This window comes from Drosophila elegans, unplaced genomic scaffold (genome assembly GCF_018152505.1).
Source record: "Drosophila elegans isolate 14027-0461.03 unplaced genomic scaffold, ASM1815250v1 contig_183, whole genome shotgun sequence".
NCBI lineage: Eukaryota > Metazoa > Arthropoda > Insecta > Diptera > Drosophilidae > Drosophila > Drosophila elegans.
In genome coordinates this window covers 12674587-12698668 of record NW_024545550.1, presented here as the reverse complement: position 1 = coordinate 12698668, position 24082 = coordinate 12674587, and the positions used below count along the sequence as shown (strand labels likewise).

Here is a 24082-nt window from a genome sequence, read left to right as displayed (position 1 = left end):
AGGCACAAGGCACTAAGGTGTTATGCAGTCCAATATGCAACATTTATACAAAACCAACTTGAGCATTGATATTCCACAAATAAATCGTATATGTGTATTATTTTGTGAAAACATTTATTTCGAAAGAATGGTGTCATTCCTATTGTTTTGTTTGGTGATTTAGGGTTTCTTTATACACATGGTTATAATGCTTGAATGCTATTTTACACTTAAAATTAAAAGTAACAATATATATGTTATATGTTGTAGTTATATTTATTGAGTCGTTTCTTTGAACACCAGATTGTCAAACATCTTGTAGACCATTTGAAGTGCAGCACTTTGCATTTGATTACAAAGGTGCCATTTGGTCTTCAAAAGAAAATTGATTTCGTTTATTGGAATATGTTACATAGTTGGACATTTAGTAAATGATCTTGTAAGATCGAAATCATATTTGGACATTTAGCAAATGATCTTGTACAATCCGTTTGTATAGAAATGAAAAAAATTGGAGAGTTGTACAAAAAAATGGATTTAAAACTCCAAACTGCCCGAGATCTTGTAAAATTCCTCCTCCCCACGCGATTTCAAGACGCACAGGTGGACGGCCTGGCACTGCGCTGATCCAAAGTCAAAGTCCCCAAAGCGCTTCAGGATCTCGCGGGCATCAAAGCTGTTCCCGGACTTCATTGCCTCCTTGCGGTAGCGGTTGTTCATCAGCGTCATGTGCAGCTTAATGGATTCACGATCGTTGTTGTCCGTGGCGCACAGACCGGTGGTTTGGAAGTGGGCCAGGCACTTGTCCGCGAACTTCTGCAAGTCCGGAGACTCGATACGACCATATAGAACGCGAGTCGAGCTGGGATCGTCGTTCATAATCTCCAAGCCCTTGACCTTCAAGTCGAATGGAGTTTTGAGGTCAGCCAGAAACTGACGACAGGACTCCAACTCACTGAGGGCCCTTTGGCGCTCGTCGTCGTCTAGGAGCACATAGACACCCAGGGTGAGGTGGATGCAGCGCTCCGAGATGAACAGCTCCTCGTCGATTCCCGGCAACTGAGCCTCCAGAATGCTTTTCTGAAAAGAGAGTGTATTAGTGTCAGTATTCTCCAGTACTCCCCATCCATCTCCCTCTACCTTAAGCTCCACAAAATGCTCCTGGATTTCGCCGGTGTTCAGAGCTACGGCCAAAAAGTGGGTGGGCTTCATCTTCTTGCGCAGGGAGGCAAGTAGGTGGCGGATTTGACGCAGTGCAGCACACACCTGGCTGCGTTGTTTGGCCCTGACTATCACGGCATTGGATTTCTCGTTCTGACGTGGAACAAAGATCTCGCACCTGGTCTCCTCCTCGATGCGACGCTTAGTGGAGCCTTTCATGCCAATTAAGCCGCCATAGAATGATCTGGAAAGGATATGTGTTTCAGGGATATTCCTAAGTTTTTAGGAGTAATCGGTTACCCACTTGGGAACGTGAAGAGCAAGCTTGAAATCGCCATTTGGTGTCTCCTCAATGTTGCCGGCAGCCGGGTCATCCTCGTCGTCGTCGTCGCCATAAAGATCTGAGGGAAGAATATGTACATATAATAGATAACCCAGGGTCAACCCAGTACCAAATAGCCACTTACCTGGCTCTTGATAGGCCGCGTTTGCTCCTTTGGCTCGTTTATTTTGGCCGTTCCACTTGTCTCCTCCGAAATCTTCGTGCACCACGTTAACCCTATAGCGACGGTTTTGGCTCATCGTTTGGACAGGAGGAGATAGCACTTCGCGACTCATTATGACAAAAAAAAGAATCAGCTAAGGACATGCATTCACGGGGATCTCCCGAACTTAACTCAGTTTCTCTAAAAATAAATGACAACCAGCTGGCAATGTCGAAAAATGCACTAATGCCAGTTTCATGCTATTTTGGTAATACTAAAATAATACCAAATGTTAACCGAATTAACAATGTATTAAATACATTGAAAACAAAATATGATTAACTCTTTACATTTTTTCAAGCTATGAAATTCGTTAATATGAATATTGATAGGTTATTTACTAAATAAATAGTATGAACCCCACTTATAAGAAAATGTCCAATTATGCAAGCAATGTTCAAAAATTAGTTAAGCTTAAAGCCTAGTACTCAGATCGACGAAAACCGTTCGCCGCCTGAGAGCGCGAGAGGCAAATAACGAACGGTCACCCAGAGTTCATCCAAGACGGGTGGCAACGCTTTAAAATTTTCTGGTATTTTTTCGTCGATCTGAGGGGTGAGAAGAGACGGTGACGAAAAGTGAACAATGAACAATAAATTTTATAAGCCGATAAGTTATCTTGGCTTTCAATAAAAACAAAACTCCATTCGTTCTTTTTTTGGATATATTGCCGTTTGCGTTTGGTATATAAAGCGTGCTGCTTGGCTTGGTAAGTCAGTCTATTGGGATTGCAATGAATTTAAAAGTACTGTTTCTTCTCCACGCAATCTTCGGTTGGTTTCAACTGCCAGGATCCAACGCACAAGTATGTACACTGACAAAAAAAAGGAACTGAAAAATTCAGTCTCTTCGCAATAAACCAAATTTAAGTTTCTTGTTCTACAATAGAATGTAAAAATAGAACAAATGGAAAATAACTAGTAACGGCCTTTTGTGAAGTTTATATACTCTTGCAGCTATTCCGATTACAAATTCTTTAAAAATATCCCGATTTTTATCCCTATATGTTTAACAAAATCTATGTTGAATTTTCACTTAATTATTTGATCATTTCAAAATAAAATTAAACCTTTTTTTTGACGGAAATGTCTCCTGAACTAAAATTATTATACTCATTGCAAGGTTAAAAACATGTATATATTTATAATTTGTAATGTTTTTATTTAACACTTTTTAATTAGTGCAACACAATTCAACGCATACTGGATGGTTATTCTACTTCTATATATAGTCCTGGATATCCGAACTTCTACCATAACCCAAGTGGAAAAAAATGCAGGGTGACACTGATCTCACAAAGTGTTGAGATTGATCTGATTTGTTCAATAAATATTCCAAATGGGGTAAGATAAATTAATATTAAACATAAAAATCAATTAGTAATCTAAATTGTGGATTTTTTTTCAAGGGTCCCCAATGCAGCAATAACAATCTTACGATATGGGATAATGGACACCCACATGTTTACTGCGGAACGGGTACTAATGTCGAATATACTTCTTCAAATACTTTGACCTTGGAGTTGGCATCATCGGGACGATTCTTTTGTTCTGTACAAGGGTCTAGTATTGCAAGTGATCACAAAAGACAAAAAAACAATAATCAGGACCCAAAAAACATGGATATTACAAATTTGAAAATTATCGGAGGTCGCGTCTTTTTAGAAGCTTATTCAGTAAACAAATCACAAAGTCCAACTGCACCAGAAAATTAAGGTTTGATATGTGGAGGATTTTGTCGATTTAAATTTGCAAGCCACGTTTATTACATATGTATGTATGTATACATATACAACTTTAGTAGAGTATAAATAAAGAAAACAAACAAAGTGTATAAATAAAGTAAACAAAATCAGCAGGTCAACCATCTTTATGTTTTCATGAGCCATAGCTGTTCAGATCAGCTGAAATCGGATGGTGGATGTGCTCTGTGGAAACCGGAGTCTCACTTTTTTCAAAAATATCAACGGTTTTTCAGGGATGGACTGCGTTGGAACAGGGCTGAACCACCGGATGGTGGAAGGAGAATGGATCTCTGTGGAAATAGGCTATTACAAAAAAAACTATATTTCATTACGGTATACTTCTTAAAAAAGCCTGAGTGTGTTTAACGAATAATACCAACATCAACAAAAACAATGTCGATCTGGTAACACTAAAAGATTGTTATTGCACGTGCGTGGTTTGCTCTGATCGGATTCAAGTTGATTGTTAATTGAAAGCATGCCCGCCGCCCCCACAGACAGCAGCAATGGGAAGCCGAAGGCCACGGAGGCGCACAAGTCGTGGAAGAAGGTGAACGAGGAGCGGAAGACGCTGAAGCGTCAGCGCAAGCAGGACAAGCTGCTCAGGGAACTGCAGCAGGCGAAGGAGGCGGAGACCCGGGCGGAGGAGGCCGCCAGTGGGGCACAGGCGAAGACTCGGGCCAATCCATCCACCCTGAGCATAGCGGTGCCCGGTTCCATCCTCGAGAATGCCCAATCCGCCGAGTTGCGGGCCTACGTGGCCGGTCAGATAGCCCGTGCCGCCTGCATCTTCCGGGTGAACGAGGTGATCGTCTTCGACGACGTGGGCATAGCCACAGCCCGCGAAACGAAGCGCAGCTACGAGCCGGAGGCGGAGGGCAGTGCCACCGGCACCGTGCGCAGCAGCTCCCTGCAATTGGCCCGCATCCTGCAGTATCTGGAGTGTCCGCAGTACCTGCGCAAGTACTTCTTCCCCCTGCACAAGGACCTCAAGTACTCGGGGCTGCTGAATCCGCTGGACACGCCCCACCATCTCCGCCAGCAGAGCAAGTTTCGTTACCGCGAGGGCGTCATCTGCGACAAGAAGGCCAAGGAGGGCCAGAGCTACGCGAACGTGGGGCTGCTCAACGACGTTTTGGTGGACAAGGCCATCGAGCCGGGCGTCAGGGTGACCGTGAAAATGGAACCTCAAAGTGGTAGGCCCTAAGTCATGTCCGCCTTTTATATGAAAACCCTAAAACCCCTTTTTGTCTTTTAGAGACGAGCAGAAAGCAGCGTGGAACTCTGGTCAGCCCGGATGAGCCACGTCGGGAAACGGGTGTCTACTGGGGCTACCAAGTGCGCATCGCCCACTCATTGTCGGAGATTTTCACCAAATCCCCCTACGAAGGAGGCTACGATGTGACGCTGGGCACCTCCGATCGCGGCACCAACGTGCATGAGGTACCCAACCGATCCTATGGCTTCAAGCACATGCTCATCGTCTTTGGCGGACTGCAAGGCCTGGAATCTGCCCTGTCCAACGACGAGAAGCTCACCGTGGATGATCCGGAGCTGCTGTTCGATCACTATGTGAATGTTTTGCCCCGCCAAGGATCCCGAACCATTCGCACGGAGGAGGCCGTGCTCATTGCTCTGGCCGCTCTGCAGGAGAAACTTCAACCGGAAGTGCAGGATGTGGAGACCGATCTAAGTGATCTGCTGCCCAAAAGTGAGGATACTGGCATATCTGTGCGTCGAGATGTTTTAGTTAGCAAAAAGCAGAAGAAAAGGAAGCTGCTGGAGGACACTACTGAAGCTCCAGTCGCTGAGGAGCCTGCTCCTCCAAAGCCATTGCCTAAAGTGGCTAGACAAACGGCCAACCCATTCGCCGATCCTTCAGAGAGCTCGGAGCAGCAAACAGCCCCCGCAGATGATGACTTTGAAGTGGTTTCGTCCAGCACAGTTCCTGCAACACGATTGTGCTCGAGCACAAATAACGACTTGAGTCGGTTCGATTGAATGGAATAGTTGGAATTTTATTTTTGTAAATATACAGATCCATATGTGTGTTGCTTAAGGTTTCGTTTTTGATTTTATTGTATTCCCACTATGCGTTTAACTATATTTATCCTATGTTCTGTACTTTGTTGTCTGCATAACTAGCTGTACTCCGATATAGACATAAACTTTTGTTCGAAACGGGCTAATAACTGTCTACTTACACACTAAATTAATACGCTTTAAAATGTCCAACGCGAATGTCAAAGCAAGATTTTGGATTTCGATCGGCTAATTTGCTTGCATACATACATGTAATTTGTAAATTGTCCATCCACTCTTTGATAGCTTAAACATAATGACCTAGTTGTCCCTATAGGATGGACTGTCCGTCTGTCTGTTATTTACAAACTGAAAATGAAAGTCGAAAAGAGAGTCTTAAACGCCGTCCAAAAAAGTTCTCACAACTAAATCTCTAAATGTAGTATGTCGCCACATTGTCACTAGTCATAATTAGCTATGGAATCGAGTCCTGGAACCGCGGCTCCGGCAGAAAGTCCTCCTCCAGCTCGATGCGCGTATCGCTGTGATATCCCAGCAGGGATTCGGTGTCTTCCTCCATATGTCGGATCGGGAATGTTTTGCCGTCTCCAAAGCTAAATGATGTGGTGCATTAAATTTGATCAAGACAGGTATAACTTAGGCGGTTTAGATCATGGATCATAGGGGAAAAATGATTAGTTGAGTGCGCTATTTTGTATTTGATTGGTTGGTTGGTTGATTGATTGATTGATTGATGACAATGTGCAGTGCAACGGAAGCAAAGCTGTTGGATTTATTTTGTTTGGCAAATTAAAAACAAACCTTTGTTGCTGTTATAAATATATTTTTGAATCCATCTTATGTTCGTCACCCGTTGACAAGTTCACTCAATATATTATATATTTAGGTATAATAGGTGTACAAAAGAATAAAAAAGTATAAAAATCAAATTGCAAACATTAACTAACTAACTACATAGATTAAAAGCAAAGAGAAATGCCTGAATTTCGTGTGTGATAATAGTGTGTACTAAAAGTTCATAGCTTATCACTAGGCTTAAGTCTTGAAGATCGGTTGATATCTACAAGGATAATGGGTTCCATGAATATGTTAACAAGGTACAAATCTCTAACCGGGATAAATATCTAAGCTCCCAGTATCTCCCATACATTCGTTTCTGCTCATTTGCATTACAAAATTCGATAGATTGAAACAGCGATAAATGCTTGTGGAAAACCAATTACATATTGCTTAACGTTAACTTAGTCGATTGAAGCCAAGTGATGATTATTGAGTTAAATTACCCGACGATGTATTGTGGTCCCAGCCATTCAAACATTTTAGTGTCTAGTCTATGCCGAACAATTGATGAACTAGGCAACTAGGCAACTTACTGGCTTACTACAAACTGCAACGCTGACAAATCTGGCAGTTTACTCGGCTATATAGTACAAAACACATATTACATTCTACAGAAACAAAGTAAGTGGTGCAATTCAAACTGGCAGATCGCCATTCGGCGGGCGGGGTTGATCATTGGCAGGATGGGCTCTTGCCAGTGGATGATCTCCGACCATGTCGATGTATACGGCTGCCCCATTGGCTCCTCCTCCTCCTCCTCCTCCGCTCTCCGCCTGCTGACTAGACTTGACTACTGCTGTGCTGCAGCCTAATGACTGGCCGTTTGCCACCTGATCCACCGGATCCACCTGCTCCAGCCGCTCGTCCAGCTCGTCCAGGTATGGAGACGGGGGAACCTGCAACTGCTGGTTTGACTGGACGCTGGTGCTTCTTACTTGATGAGGCGATTGGTTGTGGTGATGGTTAGTGGTGTCGAGGGGACTAGCGCCAATCAACTTATCTGTTGGATTGCCATCTAACCTGCTGGTGGCCGTGTCCCCCATGGCATCGTACCGCTGGACGGGCGAGGTGGTGCTCACTCGACTCTGGTCGCTGGAGGTCGGATAGCTGTAGCCATCACCGCGACTAGTTCCGTGATTGTGAATAAGCAGAAGGTGGGGGTATTACGTTAAACAGAGAGTTTTAAACAGAAATTATCGTTTGTTTGTTAAATTTTCGAGTTGATTTTTTGTTTTTGTTTTTACAGTTTAGCTTGTTGTAGTTGTAGCTGTTGTTGTTGTTGTTTGCAGTTTGTTATATAATTTTGCACGTATGTGTGGAGACGAATGTTGCAATTGGATTAACTGATCGTGTGTGGCAAGTGTTTTTATGTTTTTAGTAAGCTGAGTGGCTTCGTCAGAACTCCACAAATTTGGGATCTAAATTAGTCACTTAACCCCGCCAACAACTCGAAACTAAGCTGGTTTAAGTTAGGTCTAAGTATCTATTTCTAAAGCTCGATGGCCACGGGCTTCGCTTTTTATTTACAAACAGAAACAACGAACGTAAGTGAAATGAAGTGGAAATCTTGATTATGCTTACAACTAAATTACAAAAGGAGATCGACAGCATTGTTTCGTTGCTTTCCGTTCTCAGTTTTTGGACATACAGAGTAGTTATTTGGCTTACACAAATTATAAGTGGTAAAATTAGTGATTCTCAGCAGTATTTGCTTTTTCTCTTCAAGTCGGCACATAGAACACACATCAAAAATTGGAAAAGGTATTTAACTACTAAGCATTGGCTTTGAAGCATGCCTTTAATTTGCCAAAATCAACAGATAAACCAAAATCATAAACTTAATTAGTCAATTGAAACAAAAGCGTACAATAACAACAACTAAAGAGTGAGCGAGCTTCTAGTGCAGCACGGATTAGTACAAAATGGGAATGTGAGAATGCCAAAGATCAAGATGGTGTTTAAAAAGTGGACAGACATACCTGGAAAAGACGGGCAGGAACCAGTACTGCCAGTCGTCGCCGAACACCTCGCAGAAGTTGGCATATCGTCCCAGGTTATAGCCATTTTTATCCGGGCCGCCAACGCGGAAGATGGGAGCCCTAAACGACTCTAAATGGAAGTCAAACAAAACAGTCTTTAGCTAAACTAAAATTTGAATATCAGGCTTCAATTACTCACCCAGAGTCGTGCGATTCACCAGCACCAAATAGATGTGGTAGCCGAACAAACTCACCAAACTAATGGCAAACATTATGGCTATGAAGAACAGGAACAAGATGTGGAAACGTCCCATTCCGTTGGCGTTCAGCTGTCCCTGTGCCGAGTAACCATTATTATTGTACTTGGATCAGTAAGTACAAGCAGTTTAGACAACATTACAGCGAAACGAGAGAATACGTTCATTAACTAACAGGTCATCGCATGCAGCAGGTATATAGGGTGGCAATAAAAGTAGAAAAATGGGAAACTTACGGCACCTACCTTCCAGAACTCGACAAAGTCGTGCAGCGTGGTGAAGGCCACATACAGGCAGTAGACGAGCGCATAGCCCAGAAAGAGGACGAAGTACTTGTAGTTGTAGAAGTTGACACAGTTGTTCACCCAGGGGCAGTGGTGGTCCATCTTCAGCACGCAGCAGCTGCACACGCTGCAGTGGTGGGCCCGGTCCGGTTTGATGATCTTGCACTTCTCGCAGAACCGCACAGAGCCGTTCATTGTGCTGAAAAACAAATATTTCACAGATTACTTATAGTTATGACTGTGACTTAAACATATTTGTGCTGGCACTGTAATAAGACTATCTTAAATGTATTACAAATCGAATGGAATTAAACAATTTACAAACCGCTTAATGCTGTTTTACTTTGCTAACAATAGCAAGAGATAAGCATACAATTTATTACAACTTTGGCTGCCAGTTTTATAGTTATAAATAAAAAAATACTAATAAAAAGGAATCAGGCGAACAATAAATTTCAATTTCACATGTTAAGCTTGTAATAAAATATTTCTAGCGGAACTTTGCTTGATAACACAATAGGTCCTCACCGATTTGTAACTGGCAAATCACGGGCAAAGTTGTTGAGAATGCGTTTCTGGGTGTCTGGGCTGTCAGCCCGGAAAAGTCGCGTCACTTCCTCGTCCGGTATCCGCCACTGCGAAAAGAGGTAAGCAAAGGTGTTGGTGAGGTTTGCCCAATCTTTTGATAGTGACAGCCGATAAGGCGTGTGAATCACTCACCTGATCAGGCATTCGGCCCACGGAGGTCATGATGGTGCGCCAGTAGGACCACATGAACAGAGTGAGGAAAAGGTGGTAGAACAGCAGCATGAAGATCATGCCGATGCTGTTCTGCGATGTGCCTATAGGTGAAGAGAATGGCTAGAGATTCAATATCCGGAGAAAGACAAAGATTACTCACGAAAGCACAGCTCCACCACGTAGGCGTAGTACGACCAGGCTATCACCGCGCTGATAAAGAGCACCGGGATCCACTTGAAGACCGCCATGCAAAATCCGCACGGTGTCTTCCGCCGTCGATGGTCGTCGTTTCCCATGTTATTGATGTGGGCCACCACTTCGGCAAGGGCGCGCGTGTCTCTGGGCGTGGGGGTCACCTCCACCTGAAGCTGGAGCGGATTGGGGGCGATCGATGGGGCAGCTATGGTGACTGCTCCTCCGGCGGGCGGGGATCTCTGCGATCTGCGCTCCTCCGACCAATCCAATTTCTTTATCTGGTAGTGATTCACTGGGTCTGCGAACTGTTGTCAAACACTTTTCGGCGCTGTCCGCTGCTTGCTTCCCCTGTTGGGCGGGCGGGGCAGGTTTTCACCTTAACGCTGCGACATTTTTGTTATTATTTTCAATTTTTTCTGCTTTTCCAGGTGAAATTAACAAAATTTGACTGTCAAATTATGGGAACTTGTTTTAGGGATGGACGATTTGTGAGCTGGGGATGGCACAGTCAGCGTGGCGTGACACGATACTATCAGTTGTGGAATTTGAATTGAAGGCGATTTTTAAAATCTGGTAAACGAAAGTAAATTTCTTTGTAAATGGTCTACAAATATTGGGATTTATGTATAGAACTGAATTAAACGTCTCAAGAATTTCTAATATGATTTTGCAAAAGTTTTCTTGAACACATGAACGGAAAATACAAATACATTTATATCAAGTGCGCCAAATTGAAGATAAGGATTCCAAAACTTTAAAATGTAATATATAAAACAAATTAGAGAGTATGGAAAAACATAAATATTAATAATAATAATAATCAGCTTTTCAATCCTTTGTAAAATAGTTTTCATTCAAATATTCAAAAATTAGCATTACCAGCCTCAAAAAAAACGCCTACGCTGACGTCACAATTGACTGTGTTTGGTATTTTTGCCGAGTATTTTTTCCCCAAACGGGAGAGAGTCGCCAAAAGAGTGAACTTTTGCTGGGAGCGAGCTTTTGGGGGAGCATCGAGTCTATTTAAGCAACCCGCAATCCACAACTTTTTGTAATTTTTTGCCTGACACGGAACACGGAATATAGAGGCTCCAGCATTCGATATTTAACCGTTCGCTCTTGTTTACGTTTGCCATCAAAAATTAAAAAAAAAAAGAATAAATCTAGCAAGTAACAGCGGTTTAATCGCCGGCGAAAAAGATATAGAACGTGTGCCATTGTGCGTTGGATCGGTGGATTATGTGCGTTTGAAAATTGAAAAGTAATTGCAGCGAAGAGAAAAGCCCGTAAAACCGAAAAGCGTGCTCGCCAATTAACTCCAGCTTCGCCCCACCCCCCGCCACCCCCTCACACCTGTTCTCTCTCCGCCACTCTCTTCAATTGTGCAAGTGTATGTAAAAAAAATTGAGAGAAGAGAAAAAAACACTACGTGCGCGTAATAAAAAACGAGGTGGGCGGTAGGCGAGGGGTGGTGTAGGTGGCCCCCTCCCCTCACCCTGAAAATACAATATACATACATACAGAAATCTACCTATCCGCTGCTGTTGTTGTTGTTACTTGAAGGTTTTTTCGGTGGGGGACAATCAATAAACACGAGAGCTGCGTGTGAAAAAGAGAGAGGAGAAGTGTAAGAGAAGAGGAGAGGAGAGAGTGGAGTGCAGGTGGAGAAAGGGGGATCTTGAGAGAGGGAGAGCAAATGAGAGAGAGGGGCTTGCGCATATGATTCAAATGCCGGTTTTGAGCTCCAGTTTTTTTTTAACAAGCGCAGCGATCACTTTGCTAATTACTTGTCCTAATCAACAGACATTTAATTAACAAGATCAGATCTCATTTGAAATTAAAAGTAAATGCAGGCGAAGTTTTCAAAAAAATTGCAAGTGCAACTGCAACGTATGCTATTGACGCCTATCGATGTAGCCAATCGGTAATTGGGTCATGGGCAACTGCTTTGCAACAAGATGCCAATCAGAATTTGCCCATATATTATTACAAACCAACAAAAAATAAACAAAATAAAACACAGTTTTTGAGGGCCAGTGTAGGAGTTGCAAGCAGCAACAAAATAAACAAAAAAAATAAGCATACACACTTCAACGAGTTAATGTATTGGCAGCAAAGATATACAAAAACAAAAATGTTTATTTAAGGGAAATAAATAAAACAATTACATGGGCACGAAACCGAAAACTTGTTTTTATTTAAGTCTTAAACAAAACTGAAACATAAAACATTGATAAAGCATGCGCTGTGCGAAATTCCAATTAGGATAGTTTAGCATTCATTAGTTGTTCATATTGGTTTTCCAAGATTCCATCCGAAAAAATATACCTATCAGAACAAATGTTTTTTAAGCAAAGAATTATTTTGAAGGTGCCTTTAATTTAACAGAGGGCAGAAAACCGAAATCGTTTTCAACTAAAATGTGAACCAAACCTTAAAAAATTACCGAAAATAATAATAACTCCAAAAACAGAGTGAAAATTTTAAATTAAAACTAAAAAGTCAAAATGTTTGTGCAACACTTTAGGAGTTGAACATAATTGAAAAAGAGCTGCGAAATAAATTATAAAAGTGGGCAAACAGACCGTATATATTAAAAGCTGAAACAAACCTGAAAAATAAACCATAGATGAACACCAATCCAATTAGCTTAATAGCAGAAGTGCTTATTGTTGGTTTCTCGAGTGTGAATTACACGAAATAATAATTTATGCTTAGCAAATACGCCTTTATCAATCAAAATCTAATAACGAATTTTTGTTAAAACATCAAAGTCAACGCTTAAAGTAAAAGCAATAACAGCGGCAAGAAAAATCGACCAATCTGCCAACAAGTAAAAGTACTAAAATACCAAAATCATCGAAAGTAACAAATTAAATTTGGTTTTAGCCATAAAGAGCAAAGAGGAGAGGAAGGAAAAGGCCGAAAAGAAACAAAAGAAAATAAAGAGAAAGAGGCGCCAGAGGAGCAGGTGAAACAGGTGGACGCAGGAGATTCACCCACCCAAAAACCATCATCGCCAGCAGGTGACAGCCAAGCAGAAAGTAAGGTGAGTTCCACTCGCGTTCGAATCCACTCCATTTCCACTTTTATTCCGATTCTGCTGCCATTTCTGTTTGCCTCCCCGTGCGATTAAATATTTCACGCGCTTATCAATTGCTCAAGGGTTGGCATTGCTTGATAAACAAACACAACTAAAAAGCAAACAAAAAATTAAATAAGCCAACGACAGTCGCCTGCTTAAGCAGGTGAAACACCAGGTGAGGTAATGGGGTATCGGATCGGGGAGCTCAAGAATCCGTCGAGATATTCAGAAATAAGCTATATAATATACCTCCTAATAGCTGATATAGGCTAAGAACATTCTTTGGAAAAATATAACAATTTCTATTTATAAATAAAAAGTTAGCTATGCATGTAATTGAGAACCACACATTGTGCAATAAATAATAACTCAAACAGTAGACTCAAGCGATTGTTGACTTACTGAAAATCTTGCATAAGGTATGGCTTTTATCTTTAAGTCAGGTGAGTGCCAGAAACCTATATAATGTGTTCTGGTGTCCGAATATAAACTCAACAATAATTTTTATACTTTTAGGAGCAATTTATTGTGCAATAAATAAATTAATGAAAGGGTTTGTCTTAGTTCGTAAAAGGTAACAAAGTTATTTTAAAAACTGGGTAGCAATTAAAATTTTTAACTTTTATTATATTTAATAAATCGTTTACCAAGTGGAGACCAATATTTCAGGCTAAAAACATTCTATATCGATTGGGTGTCTAGATACCACCAATTATTTAATACACCCAATATATATTGTTTTCAAATTTTTTTAAAGGTCTTTGAAATGCACCTGATGGAGAGCTCAAGTCTTTAGTTACAGCTGAGGACACTTTATGCCATAATCCAACTACTTTTCTTCTTTGGAAATCCGCTTTTCTCCCATTGCAAATGAAATCCCGATAACGAATTCCCGTGCTCGTCCTCGATGAGCTGTATTTGTAATTAATTCCATTTTGTATACTTGGCATTTTCGCAAAGAGAGAAAATCAGGATAAAAACCTGGCAATACAGTTGGACAGCAGACGACAGACAACAGACAACCATCCATCAGCGGCAAAACACACAATTTCCAAGCCAAATTCAATTCCAAGTGAAGAGGACGGCGGGTGTGGGGCAACAATTTATGTATAGTGAATCGGTGGCAGGGCAACTTCAATGCGTATTCGATTCAATAGCCCGGGGCCACCGCCTTTGAAAGGCCCTTATTCCGCTTATGGCTTCGGACCTCTTCCCCTTCCCCTTCCCCTTCGCCTTTTCCACTGGCGTAGGTCGAGCGCAGATTCCTGTCATGTCCTCACGTTTCCTGGACCCGTGGAGCTTATGGACCGGCTTAGTTTCAGCTGGGGTTCCTCGTTTATTGATTGATTCTCCCCCGCAGCTTTGGCCAACCGTAATGGGGGCCGGGAATAAAAAGTCATCGATTATATTTGCTCGGCACTGGGAAATGTTCCAAAAATACAAACGAATTTGTAGTTGCGCCCCCCTCCAACCTTCTTAAAAAAAAACTAATGAAAAAGTTGCCAGTCGGCTTTAAGGCATTTTTATTGACAAGAGTCCTTTGGCCTCCCTTCATGTTTTATATTTCTTAGTATCCCGAAACTGGAATTGACAAGGGTGAACAGCGGCACGTGAAAAACTCATCATAAAACTGAAACGACAAAGGCGGCGAAGAGCACTTTTTTATTATCCTCGTTTCTGTTTTTATTCCCGGCGATATTCACCTTTCATTTCATTCTCCTTTATGCCAAACAATTGGTTGGGAAAATTGTTTTTCAATTCTGATTTGCAATTAATTTCGCAATCCAGAAATAGAACGCATCGCGTAAACAAAAGCAACACGGCGTATGCGCAATATTTGCTGTGTATTCAATTTTCACCTGGCGCAAAAACATGGAAATCAGCTTTAGGGCACAGCCAAACTTAAGTTGATATTATTAATTAGTTGCACAAGTTTTTGAGTTGCGGTGATAATGCCTCGGCACTTTGACGGATGTTGATAAATTATGTGTAAATACGAAATTTCCATGCCTAAAGTGAGTCACACTCTCCGAAAAGTTATTGCGCATAATTTGCGTCTTCATCGAAAAAGTGGCCAACAAATTTTCGGCTCTGCCTGAATAAATAATCATAATTTTCCCCGCTCCCCACGCCGCCAATCAAAGCGAAAAGCGAAATGAAAAGAAATATTCACACAGCGAAAATTTAATTGTTTGGCCAAAAAGGAAAGAAGCAACGAACGGCACGAAAACGGCCAATAAAAGCCACGACCTTCGGTCAAGAAAAAGCGAACAAAAAATTAAATCAAACCACCCAACACTGCCCTCTTTCTTTAGAGAGTATATAGAGTGTGCGAAGGGGGATCAAGATTTTATTCTATTCACATTTGGGAAGCTCTTCAATAATTCTCTTTTTTTTTATGTCGGAGACGCAATTTGGTTCCAGCAATTTGAATGGGAAAATCGATACGAGACAGCCGCAGAAATTAGGCACATTATTAGAAGTTGATTCTGGGGTTGTTTCATTTTAAGAATATTATGCTGCTTTTGTTATTTTGTTATTTAATTTGCATTGTTAAATGTATGAAATGCAGATGGCTTAAGAGATTTTTTTACTGTTTTCTATTTCTTATGTGCCTTTGAAGCTAAATTTCCCAACGAATCTGTTTGTCAACTTCTGGCGCTTTTGTGTGCCAAGTGGGATTTACTTGTCGTGGTTTCAGGAAGTCTCTTCCTATCCCAGCTCCATTTTCTTAGCTCATTTGATTACATGAACTTGGCAAGTTTTTCTCAGTTTTCTTTTTGCTGTCTTCTAAGACCTTTTCGAACTAATTAGAAGGGCAACCGCATTTTGCTTTGATGGCAGGGCCAAAGTTTCCATTGGCTTTCCTTCGCCTGATGCCAGTCATTTGGCCTCCTCGCTCCCGGGAAACTTATCTTGATTAAGTTTTATTTTTCCCATACATACACTACGTATATATTGAATAAACGATAAAGTTGCGGAGCAGAGTGATAAGCCGAGGCGGCACGTGAGGCACAAACTATTATTAGTTGACAGAGTTCAAAATAGATTAAGTATACGCCGCCGTCAGCCAATTAACTGGCGATCTACAAGCGCATTGATCCCATTCGTTTAAGGCCTCTTGATTTCGATTTTGGTTTCGGTTTCAGTTTTCCCAGGTTGTCAATATGCCACAGATGTCACTACTTCTTTTTGGGGCAGCCGATGACGATGACGATGACAGGTCCCCCTGAAATGTGTCATCGGACAAAAGCGAACTAAAAAGCTAATGCCTAGCCGCATTTTCATTTCATTTCATTTCTGCCCGCTGCGGTTTATTAGTCGTAAATTTGGACTTGCTTTTGTGCGAAACTCATAAATTTCATTGTCTCTGTGAGGATTTTAATATGCACGGCATTTGTCTGCAGCTCAGCAGAAAATGCTGAATAAAAAAGCCACCCACGCATAGGATACCCAAATGTGTATAAGACATATGTCAGCAGTCTGGTGAGCAGAGGATGGCATGGTAATATACTATGCCAGATTGACCCACTGAGTTCTCGTCTCGAGTCTGTCTCAATCTAAAATCCCCGGCGACTGATAGCTTATCTACCCACCACTGACGCATTTGCCATGGACTTAGTTATATCTAAAGTCTTGGCTTATCACTGTATATAATGTGTACATTTATCTATATCTCCTATGTGCATGCTAAATAAGTTTAATTTGATGACGCCGTTTGCCTCAAGCTATTCAAAATCAGAGTGCTTTTATTAGCCACATTTTGATAAGTAAAATATTTTTAATTTAAAACTTTGCATTTACACAACGGGTTTTGTAAGAAGGTTTATGTAATTTAATCTATGACTGTGAAGGTTCGTGTAATTTAATCTATCACTTTGCTTTGAAATTCAGAAACATTTTGGAATCATTAAAATATAAATATATATTATATGACATTTGCTCAAACCAATGACTTGGCTGCTGGCTAAACATTTTCTTATTTATTTTAGAGCCATAATAACGAGAGGTTAGGAAAAGATATACTAATCCAAATGATTTTAACATAGATATACAGCCAAAAAGCAATGGATTTACCAAAATAAATGGCTTGGTTCCAAATATGTTATATGTGCTTGAATGCTGATTTTAAGAAAATCGATTCCTTGTGCTCAAGAAAGATTAAGCTTAAATTGAACACTTTCTGGTCTATAGTTTATTCGTTCGCTAGTTGGGCAAAGTTAGATAAACCTTTAAATTGTATTATACGCCTCCTTCAAAAAAATCAGGAAAATGAGTCATAATTTATTCAGCTTGAAATTTCCAGTTTACTTATCTCCGAAGTCTTAGCCTATCACAATATCGTGGATATATATATGTGGAGGCAAAATGAGTTTGATTTGATGACGCCTTTTGGCTGATGACACCTGCGGTTCCAAGTCCGCTCTAATTAGAAAAACTTTTCTAGTGCGCTGCTAACTTTTAACTTTTGTTGATTGCAAAACTTTGCTTTTTATAGCGGCCAGCTGGGTGGGGGGAAGTATGGTTTTCGGGGGGGCAAGCGATGGAAATGATTGACTGACTGATGGCCGGCGGCATTATCTGCTGGCTGCTGTCGCTAGTCTAGTATTTCACTTTCGGGCTGGCCCACTCACGCACTTTAGCTGCTGGCTGCGAGTATCTGACAAAACTTTGACTTTAATCGATTTAACAATTTTTCCCTTAACCCCTGTTGGCCCCCCGCAAATCCCCGGCCCCCAAGGCCAGTGCCAGTGCCTAGCTTGTGTTGTGTTGCCCACAGGCAAACATCAAAAGTCAAGCAGCTGCGTGACGTCAATTGGAGCCACGAAGCGAAGGCCGCCGGAGTGGGTGGTCGTTGTTTGTCCCCGTCTTATGGAGAGTGTGGTCAGAAGAGCGGCCCACACATCCCGAACACACCGAACACACCAAACACAGCGAACAAACCTGGCCGGCATTACTTCTATTTATTTGCCCACGTATAACGTGTAATCTATGACCAGTTGACGACTCACTCTCCACTTACATATATTTTATACAACTACATGTGGCTGTTCAAGAAATTGGATAATTACTTTAGATTCGATTGTTCAAAGCGAAAGGTGGTTATTTTCTGCTCAAGCATGTGAAGCTAAGGCAAACAATTCCACCAGAGTGAAGTAGTGGCATGTTGACTAGCTTGGTGAAGCTTGAGTTTCAGATATATATCCAACCAAATTTCAATTAAAAAGTGGTTTGCATGTCACTTAATTTGTATTAAGAATACATTAAACGGTATAAAACTAATGTAAAATTCAGGGGAACAAGCTTTCTTTGGCCCCAGCTAATTAACTTTGAAAAGAACCAAGCTTGATTAGAAGCTCCAAAAAAGCAGCTTTAAAGTGTAGTTCTAGATAATGTTCAAAGATTGTCGACCAAAAGCCACCCACCCACCTTGACAAACACAAAACCCGCCCAGTGTTCAAGGTATTTATGAAATACTTGGATGACCTTTTCTCAGGAATTTCCTTTGAATGCCTGCCCACACATGGCAGACTTTGGGGGCATGCTAATTGATAATTTAAGGGCTTTCTGTCTAGCCCCACACTCGAGTTTGCAAATTAAGGGAGAAGTCCTTAGATGAGAGACCGACTTAATTTATTTCTGCCTGTTTTCTGCAGAGAATCGAGCCGTAATGCCCCCAAGACATTGCAGGCAATTTAATTATGGAGTATTTATTCAACTGAGATGTGAAATCTGTTTTATTATTTAATCCTGGGAGCATGTGTAGCATGTGAAAATCTCCGTCCTCTTGTCCTCTTGTTGACATTATTTTGGCAATGCGAATGGTTATTTTTTTCTTTTTTTATTCGGCAGTCTATTCATTTTTCTCTTGTTTGTTGTTTTAAAGATTATTTACTTAAGTTTTGAACCTTTTGTCCTCTTCCATGTTTTTGCTCTCTCTTGTTCGGCGAATTGTGTTTTTTATTTGCCTTTTGTCCCTTTTGGCAAAAGGTCCTGGACCTTTGATTCATTGTCGAGCGGCTTAGAATGTTGAAACAAGTTTAAAGCGAGTTTGAATTCATCGAAAATTTGACTCGGCAACTTCATTCTTTCCTGCCAACGTTTTTTTTTTCGGTATCTACCTTATGTTTTTCCTACCCCCAAGTCTGGGGACCAACGTTACATTTACCTAAAAAGTTTTGGCGAATTGTGCCACGTGTAATGGCCATAAAGCAGCGGCAAGGCCGGTGGAGAAAACGATGAGCTGAGTAAATTTAATCTTTCATACCAAACAGTTGAGGGAGGCAAGGGAAAATATTTGCCAGGATAGAAGAACTTGGGGGCATAGAAAACCCAGCTACATGTTGCTCCTTTGTGAGCAGACTCTTTAAAAGATATACACGAATATGGTGCATGTGCCACACCCACAGAAAGATATATACAAACTCTCAGAGCATATGCAACCCATAAATAAACATAAGTTGTCGCTGCTGTTCCCATTTCGTTGCTCTTTTTCTTTATGGGCGCCAAGCAACAGTTTTTATTTCCTCTATTTTCTTTCTTTCATATGTACATTTTATGTGTATATATTCATATTCGTACATATTTACATAGATATGCATATGTTTTTATTCCATTGTTGTTGCGGTCGAGAGTGGAGTGCGAAAAAAAAGGAAGACAAAGTTTTGAGTTGGGCAAAAATCAAAGGAATGGGTCAATCATATTTTATTCCACGGTCCCTGACGGCTTCTGAATTTAAATATTTCCAGCTGGTATTGGATTTGGCTTCGTTAGTACATTTTATCACATTTTAATGAGCTTGGCAGTTTATTATGAAATTGATTTATTTGATTGTATTCTATAAATAAATTTATTAATATATGCTCCAACAATTTTGTTGAATTTTATATTTAATACAATTTAAATAATTTCTGGTAGCCGGATATTATTAAGTTAGCCTTTTTTGTCGCACTGACAAGCATTGTGTTTTTTTTGTGTAGAATATTTTTTTTTAAAGGAAAATAAGAAAAAAGTAGACAATTTTAATACAATAAGTGTTCTGGTTGATTTTTATTTATTTTATTAAAATTTATGATCAAATTAATTTAACAAAAGTTACAAAAGAACTATTTTCAATAGAGTCTATATGTCACAATAAAAAAAATGTGTTTGTAGAAAAGTATGTGCAGAAACAAAAAAACTCGGCTTTGTTTACCGTTTAATGTATGTTATTTTAGTAAACATAAATGGCAATTCCATTAATAAAGTTTAATTGGGTAAATAAAATCGCTTTGCTAAGCATTTATTTAGAAATCAATTAAAATACTTTTTCTGCCAGTTTTTTGAATTGCTATTTTTTGTCGGCCCGATGCGATGCTAATTATGCAATTAATTTGCGGTTATTGTCAATGGCTTGTGTCTAATCACTGTCCCATTTGTCTGGGCCGCACATATTTTGAGTTAAGTACACAAATGCCCGAAACCGTAAATTTGTGGTACTCAGCGTAGAATGGCGAGAATTTCTGAGCGATTTGAATATTTAAATATGCATTCAGTGGAAGTTGAGGCACGACGTTGAGTCTCGCTGTCGACTAAATGGCCTTAGTTTTATTTATCGCACGACAAATGTCACTCGAGCGTTTCAAATGCCTGTCATACTTGCTGTTTTTTCTCCATTTTTATTCCCCTCCGCCATTATTTGGTCGTTTTTGGTGCATTCAGTGTTATTACACGTCATCGGCTTATGAATCGGCACAGTTTTGTTTTGCAACACTCGATCCGCCCGATTGTTTTTTCGTTGATGTGTTTGCTATTGCATTCTCAGCGAATCGGGCTAGTTTTAAGTGCCAATTTAGTGTGACCCAAAGCAGGACAGGCACTCGATGTCACCGTCAGTTGCAGTGGCAGTTACTATTGCAGCCTTGGGCGCTCTGTCAAGCCCACTTCCTGCCACTTAGACAAACAGGCAAAACTCTATAACGCAAACCAACTAAAACACGAAATAAACGTAATTTTATATTATTATAATTGCAGGAAAATTCAAATGTAATTTAAACTTCATTTATGAAAGTTTACTGAAGATTTAAAATATACAAAATATTTGTTGTTTGATTATGGCTCAATTAACAAATAGCCGCAATTTTTTTACGGTTTCAGGAGAAAGTTTATAGTCATGATATTTTTTGCTTGATCATAGCTTAATTTGCAAATATCCGATACTTGGAATGATTACTAAGGAAAACAGGAAAAAGTGTGTATAGTCATATTAAAATTTTAACATTTTCAATATTTTCATCTTTGTATTAGACTAACTATATTTATCCTTTTTTGATAATTAAAATGATTTCTTAAATTACGATAGAAGAAGAAGAAGTATTGCTTTTGAAACTTTTAGCAGTAATTTAAGTTACCCAAGTTGGCCTGTAAGTATATGCACATGACGTCATTGTCTCCTTGTTGGCTAAGTGATTTCCAATGCAGTCGGCAGTGCAGGCTAAGTGGGGGGAACTGATTTGCATAAATGTCGGGCGGACGACGGTTGATAATAAAGTGGCGAGTGGCTAAAGTTGCGGCCATGGGAGCCTCATGCATATCATCAAAATGGCACAAACTGAAACACAAAATTTGCGTTCGCTTAGCACATTTCGCACATTAACCCACATGCAAAAAATAGGGGGACGGCCAAGGAAAGCCTTGTTTTGTCTATTGTTCGCGTTCTTATTTTTTGCCATTTTCAAGGCAGAAACCTTTCGCAAACGGCTTTTTGCATAATTATCCAGAGGGTGGAACACGAAAACATTAAACAAGGCGACCTGGTTACAAAAAGCACACATGCAAGTGCTTATATTTAGATATTTCAGCCAGGAATAATTTTAGCCCGCCTGCCAAGTTCTCAGTTTATCTAACTCGCCTTCTTGTTTGGGTTCTAATTAATTGAGTCGGATTAATTGCATTGGGTGGGCGGGCCTACAAATGCAAGCAACTCGCATTTCGGTTTACCTCTCAAATTTGCATTGTAAGACGCCGCAATATATGCAACAGTAATTGCCAAATGCAAGCAAATTTGCAAGTGCCGAATGCCGCTTTTGTGCCTGCATCTCATTGTGCAGAACAATTGCCATGTCACTTGCAATCAGGAGCTTCCAGGTAGTATTCATTTGCTTGCCTTTCAATAACATTGATTATGCTCTCGGAAATTGGCACAAGAAAGCGGAGTTCTCAGCATAGGAGGATTTGGTTGCATTTGTGGGTACGCTTTTGAAATAATAATATTATATTACTGAAAATGTAAGCAATGTTGGCTAAAAGGAATTTAGATAAATGAGAAACTTGAATCCTTTTTGAGTTCTATTAAATATCACTTTATTAAAGAGTCGAAAAGTATGCAATTTTACATCACAAATCAGGTACATAGTTTTTATGAATTTGTATAATGGTTAAAGTATTATATAGAATATGGCTTATGTAGGAATGCTTTAAAAATAAACATAAACATTATCTTTAATCTTTAGCCAAAAACGTTGCCCTCAACGTTCTTACAAAGTTGTTTATTACGTTTTGGAACACTTTTAATTATCGCCAAACTCACACCCCGTGGCAAACATCCAAACAGATAATATCCACACACAAATTGGCCTGTTTTGTGCTGTTTGTTTGGCTGTAATCCCCGGTTTGGGTCTTTTAGTTTATCGTCTTGAATTGGGCAACGGCAATCAATGCGCCAAGCGAACTGGAACAACAACCACTCAGCCACTTTTGTTGCTATTTATCGTATGTTTTTTTATCTATACTGCCATGCTGTTAATTGCCGAAAAACTCGGGTACAAGTTTTACTTTTCTTCATGTTTTGTTATTCGTTTTTCAGTATTTTTTCCCTCGATGTTGTTATTTTTTTGCCTTTTTGCTGGGCTTGTTTGCTTTGAGCACGCGCCGTTAAAAACTGCCACGCGCAACAAATTTTCGGTAGATGTTTCGAGGGAAAGGAAGAAGCGTGTTTAAAATTAAACTGAGAAAACGACAGGAACGCTTTGATGGGCCAAGAGCGGCGGTAGCAACAAATGTAGATAAACGTTTTGTTACAACACAAAATCGCTTTTCCTAGGGTGGAAACAAATACATTTACAGATACAAGTATATTCGTTTACTCACCCACCGAAGGGTAGAAGGCACAGTAGGCACTCTGGATAAGAACATTATCTGGTAATCTTGCAGACAAATTTTTATTGAAGTTAAAATTCGAATTTTTGTCTAGTAAATGTAATTAGTATAAGAGGTTTACATATATGGCATACTTGTTTGTTTTGTAGGAAACACAGGTTTTTCTATAACAACGCCAAAAATTGTTACAAACAATTTTAAGGTACAATTCCAGCTAGTTGAAATATTTTAGCAAAGTTAGATTAGATACTAACTAGTTTTTAAGAAATATTTTCTGGAACATATAATTTAATAATTTTTAAAAGTAAAGGTAACTTATCTATTACATATTATATCTATTTTTGTCTACTGCAAGTGCTCACCGTACAAAAGCACTCGCGTTTTATGTATCCGCGGGTAGCTGTTGTTGCTGTTGTTGCTATTGTTACTGTTGTTGCTGTTGTTACTGTTGTTGCTGTTGTTACTGTTGTTGCTGTTGTTACTGTTGATGCTTCCACCTTTAAAGTATCTGAATCTCCATCTGCAGCCGAGTATCTGTTGCCCGCCTCAGCGAACAGGCAACATAATTGCTCACTAATTTAACGCTAATGGACGTCAATTTAAGCATCAATCCAGCAGTTTATCATTCTGGCCATAATCGCAGGATGGCAGGAAGGATCAGAGGGAATGGCTCGTCGAATAGAAGTCCTGAAATGTTGCGTAGGCAGCCCTGGGACTTTAACTATTTATAGCCAACAGATGAGATGTCCTAAACGGACGGAAGGCTGATGGCAGGTCCTTTACAAGTTTGGAGAACTTTCTTGGGAGCTTAATTTGTAGCTATGATTATGGCTAATCATTTGTCGAGAGGGAATTAAAGCCTGGTTAAGATAGGACATTTGCGAAAAGCCCCAGACATTGACTTAAAGCCTTAGACAATCCATTGAACTCATATCAAATCTGCCAGACATTTTTTAGAATATTGTAAAGCAATTTTAGCCGTGCATCTTGCAGGGCGGCTTCAAATCCAATAGATTAAAAAATAATTGAATCGACTCTAGACCGAAGCGAAAAAGCAAAGCGTGAAGAACAATTGAGACCGGGGATCAGGCC

At 40.2% G+C, this 24082-nt stretch overlaps 5 protein-coding genes across 13 annotated transcripts in view; 3 read left to right on the top strand and 2 right to left on the bottom strand.

Annotated features, from left to right (window-relative positions):
* Positions 1-97: 97 nt before the first annotated feature.
* Positions 98-1865, bottom strand: LOC108141388 (activating signal cointegrator 1 complex subunit 1). Its single transcript, XM_017264737.2, has 4 exons — positions 1608-1865; positions 1445-1541; positions 1120-1384; positions 98-1059 (listed from the first exon to the last, which is right to left on the bottom strand). The coding sequence occupies exons 1-4, from the start codon at positions 1756-1758 to the stop codon at positions 517-519; spliced, it is 1056 nt and encodes a 351-aa protein (XP_017120226.1). The 5' UTR covers positions 1759-1865; the 3' UTR covers positions 98-516.
* A 496-nt stretch (positions 1866-2361) lies between these two features.
* LOC108141298 (venom serine protease 34-like) lies at positions 2362-3508 on the top strand. The gene is made up of 3 exons (XM_041707419.1): positions 2362-2490; positions 2867-3028; positions 3094-3508. The coding sequence occupies exons 1-3, from the start codon at positions 2419-2421 to the stop codon at positions 3397-3399; spliced, it is 540 nt and encodes a 179-aa protein (XP_041563353.1). The 5' UTR covers positions 2362-2418; the 3' UTR covers positions 3400-3508.
* A 324-nt stretch (positions 3509-3832) lies between these two features.
* Positions 3833-5488, top strand: LOC108141439 (putative methyltransferase C9orf114). Its single transcript, XM_017264831.2, has 2 exons — positions 3833-4625; positions 4688-5488. Exons 1-2 carry the CDS (start codon positions 3908-3910, stop codon positions 5428-5430), a joined length of 1461 nt encoding a protein of 486 aa, XP_017120320.1. The 5' UTR covers positions 3833-3907; the 3' UTR covers positions 5431-5488.
* On the bottom strand, positions 5422-10258 carry LOC108141440 (palmitoyltransferase ZDHHC20-B). 7 transcript variants are annotated; one of them, XM_017264836.2, is made up of 7 exons: positions 9734-10258; positions 9553-9674; positions 9361-9467; positions 8785-9031; positions 8491-8653; positions 8292-8421; positions 5422-6065 (listed from the first exon to the last, which is right to left on the bottom strand). In XM_017264836.2, the coding sequence occupies exons 1-7, from the start codon at positions 9867-9869 to the stop codon at positions 5927-5929; spliced, it is 1044 nt and encodes a 347-aa protein (XP_017120325.1). In that variant the 5' UTR covers positions 9870-10258; the 3' UTR covers positions 5422-5926. The 7 variants fall into 7 exon arrangements, with proteins under 7 accessions (XP_017120325.1, XP_017120326.1, XP_017120328.1 ...); XM_017264837.2 differs by having other exon boundaries at positions 8491-8626; XM_017264839.2 differs by having other exon boundaries at positions 8491-8626; positions 8794-9031.
* A 1946-nt stretch (positions 10259-12204) lies between these two features.
* Positions 12205-24082, top strand: part of LOC108141346 (cAMP-dependent protein kinase type II regulatory subunit) — a 29835-nt gene continuing 17957 nt past the window's right edge. The window contains exon 1 of one of the 3 annotated variants that reach the window (XM_017264660.2): positions 12205-12817. The gene's annotated coding sequence lies outside the window, so the exon portion shown is untranslated. The remainder of the gene's footprint in view (positions 12818-24082) is intronic. The other 2 variants (XM_017264661.2, XM_017264659.2) reach the window with 2 other exon arrangements.

Coding starts and splice junctions, on each gene's coding strand:
- LOC108141440 (XM_017264832.2), bottom strand. CDS start 9,869: ATGGGAAACGACGACCATCGACGGCGGAAGACACCGTGCGGATTTTGC. Junction 8,654..8,784: donor AGTTCTGGAAGGTAGGTGCC/GTAAGTTTCCCA, acceptor TACTGATCCAAG/TACAATAATAATGGTTACTC. Junction 7,438..8,291: donor TTCCTGCCCGTCTTTTCCAG/GTATGTCTGTCC, acceptor TCACGGAACTAG/TCGCGGTGATGGCTACAGCT.
- LOC108141298 (XM_041707419.1), top strand. CDS start 2,419: ATGAATTTAAAAGTACTGTTTCTTCTCCACGCAATCTTCGGTTGGTTT. Junction 2,491..2,866: donor TGCCAGGATCCAACGCACAA/GTATGTACACTG, acceptor CTTTTTAATTAG/TGCAACACAATTCAACGCAT. Junction 3,029..3,093: donor CAATAAATATTCCAAATGGG/GTAAGATAAATT, acceptor TTTTTTTTCAAG/GGTCCCCAATGCAGCAATAA.
- LOC108141388 (XM_017264737.2), bottom strand. CDS start 1,758: ATGAGTCGCGAAGTGCTATCTCCTCCTGTCCAAACGATGAGCCAAAAC. Junction 1,542..1,607: donor CGCGGCCTATCAAGAGCCAG/GTAAGTGGCTAT, acceptor TTCTTCCCTCAG/ATCTTTATGGCGACGACGAC. Junction 1,385..1,444: donor CTTGCTCTTCACGTTCCCAA/GTGGGTAACCGA, acceptor TATCCTTTCCAG/ATCATTCTATGGCGGCTTAA.
- LOC108141439 (XM_017264831.2), top strand. CDS start 3,908: ATGCCCGCCGCCCCCACAGACAGCAGCAATGGGAAGCCGAAGGCCACG. Junction 4,626..4,687: donor GAAAATGGAACCTCAAAGTG/GTAGGCCCTAAG, acceptor TTTGTCTTTTAG/AGACGAGCAGAAAGCAGCGT.